Genomic DNA, 1036 nt, shown 5'->3' on the forward strand with positions numbered 1-1036 from the left:
AGCAGCAGCAGCGCTTGCCGCCATCCGCGCCCGCTGGGCAGCCCCAGCCGAGTACCCCTACACGTCATGCTGCCTGCAGCAGCAGCTGCAGCTGCAGAAGCAGCTGCAGCAGCAGCAGCAGCAGCGTCGGTTTGGATCCGAGACTGTTGCGTCTCTGCTGCGGCAGATGGAAGGGGGCCCTTCTGCTGCTTTCAAAGGAGCAGCAAAAATGAAGACAGAGGGAATTGTAGCAGCAACAGTCGGTGAGCTTATCTTGCTGCTGCTGCTGCTGCTGCTACTGCTGCTGCTGTTGCTGCTGCCGTTTATGCCACCGGTGTAATTTCGACGCCGCAGAACTGGCCATCGTTGCCGCGCGCCTAATGAAGTGAATCGCGATTGCTGCGATTGCTGCCTCGCTGCTGCTGCTGCTGCTGCTTCTGCTTCTGCTGCTGCTGCTCAGGGGACATGTGTCTCTGTGAGGGCCTCCTAGGGGCCCGGCTAGGCGACGCTGTGCTGCTGGAGGGGCCCCCCGGGGGGCCCCCCATTTTGGGTTTAGTAATGGAGATAAGAAAAAGGCACACAGTGGTGGGGCTGCTGCAGCAGTTCCCTGCTGCTGCTGCTGCTGCTGCAGCGGAAGCAGCAGCAGAAGCAGCAACAGGGCGGGACGGAGAGCCACGCACTTGCAGCGTGCAGAAAATGCTGCAGCAGCTGCAGCAGCAGCAACCGCAGCAGCAGCAGCATGCTGTCCCTGCGGAGAGCACTTGTCGCCTTGCTGCCCCTGTGTGCAGCAGCAGCAGCAGCAGCGCCAGCAGCAGCAGCAGCAGCAGTGTCAAGGCGCTGTGGGAGGAATCTGGTGTCTCTGTGGAGCTGCTGTCGCCGGCTGATGCGCTGCTGCTGCTGCAGCAGCAAGCAGCTGCAGCAGCAACATCAGCAGCAACAGGACTGGGGCGGCCCCGTGCGGCGTTGCAGACTTGGCGCCTCCACGGGCAGCAGCAGCAGCAACAGAAGCAGCAGCAGCAGGCCCAAAGCAGCAGCAGCAGCAGCAGCAAGGAACCGC

The 1036-nt window shown here is 62.6% G+C and overlaps 1 protein-coding gene across 1 annotated transcript in view; it reads left to right on the forward strand.

The window, feature by feature from the left end:
* Window positions 1-208: 208 nt before the first annotated feature.
* Window positions 209-1036, forward strand: part of ETH_00035540 (uncharacterized protein) — a gene marked incomplete at both ends in the record, with an annotated part of 1685 nt that continues 857 nt past the window's right edge. Inside the window, 2 exons of the mRNA XM_013373975.1 lie at window positions 209-242; window positions 440-1033. Coding sequence (XP_013229429.1) covers window positions 209-242; window positions 440-1033 — 628 coding nt within the window. The remainder of the gene's footprint in view (window positions 243-439; window positions 1034-1036) is intronic.

Source organism: Eimeria tenella, genomic scaffold (assembly GCF_000499545.2).
Source record: "Eimeria tenella Houghton genomic scaffold, Eth_scaff1861, whole genome shotgun sequence".
NCBI classification, from domain to species: domain Eukaryota; phylum Apicomplexa; class Conoidasida; order Eucoccidiorida; family Eimeriidae; genus Eimeria; species Eimeria tenella.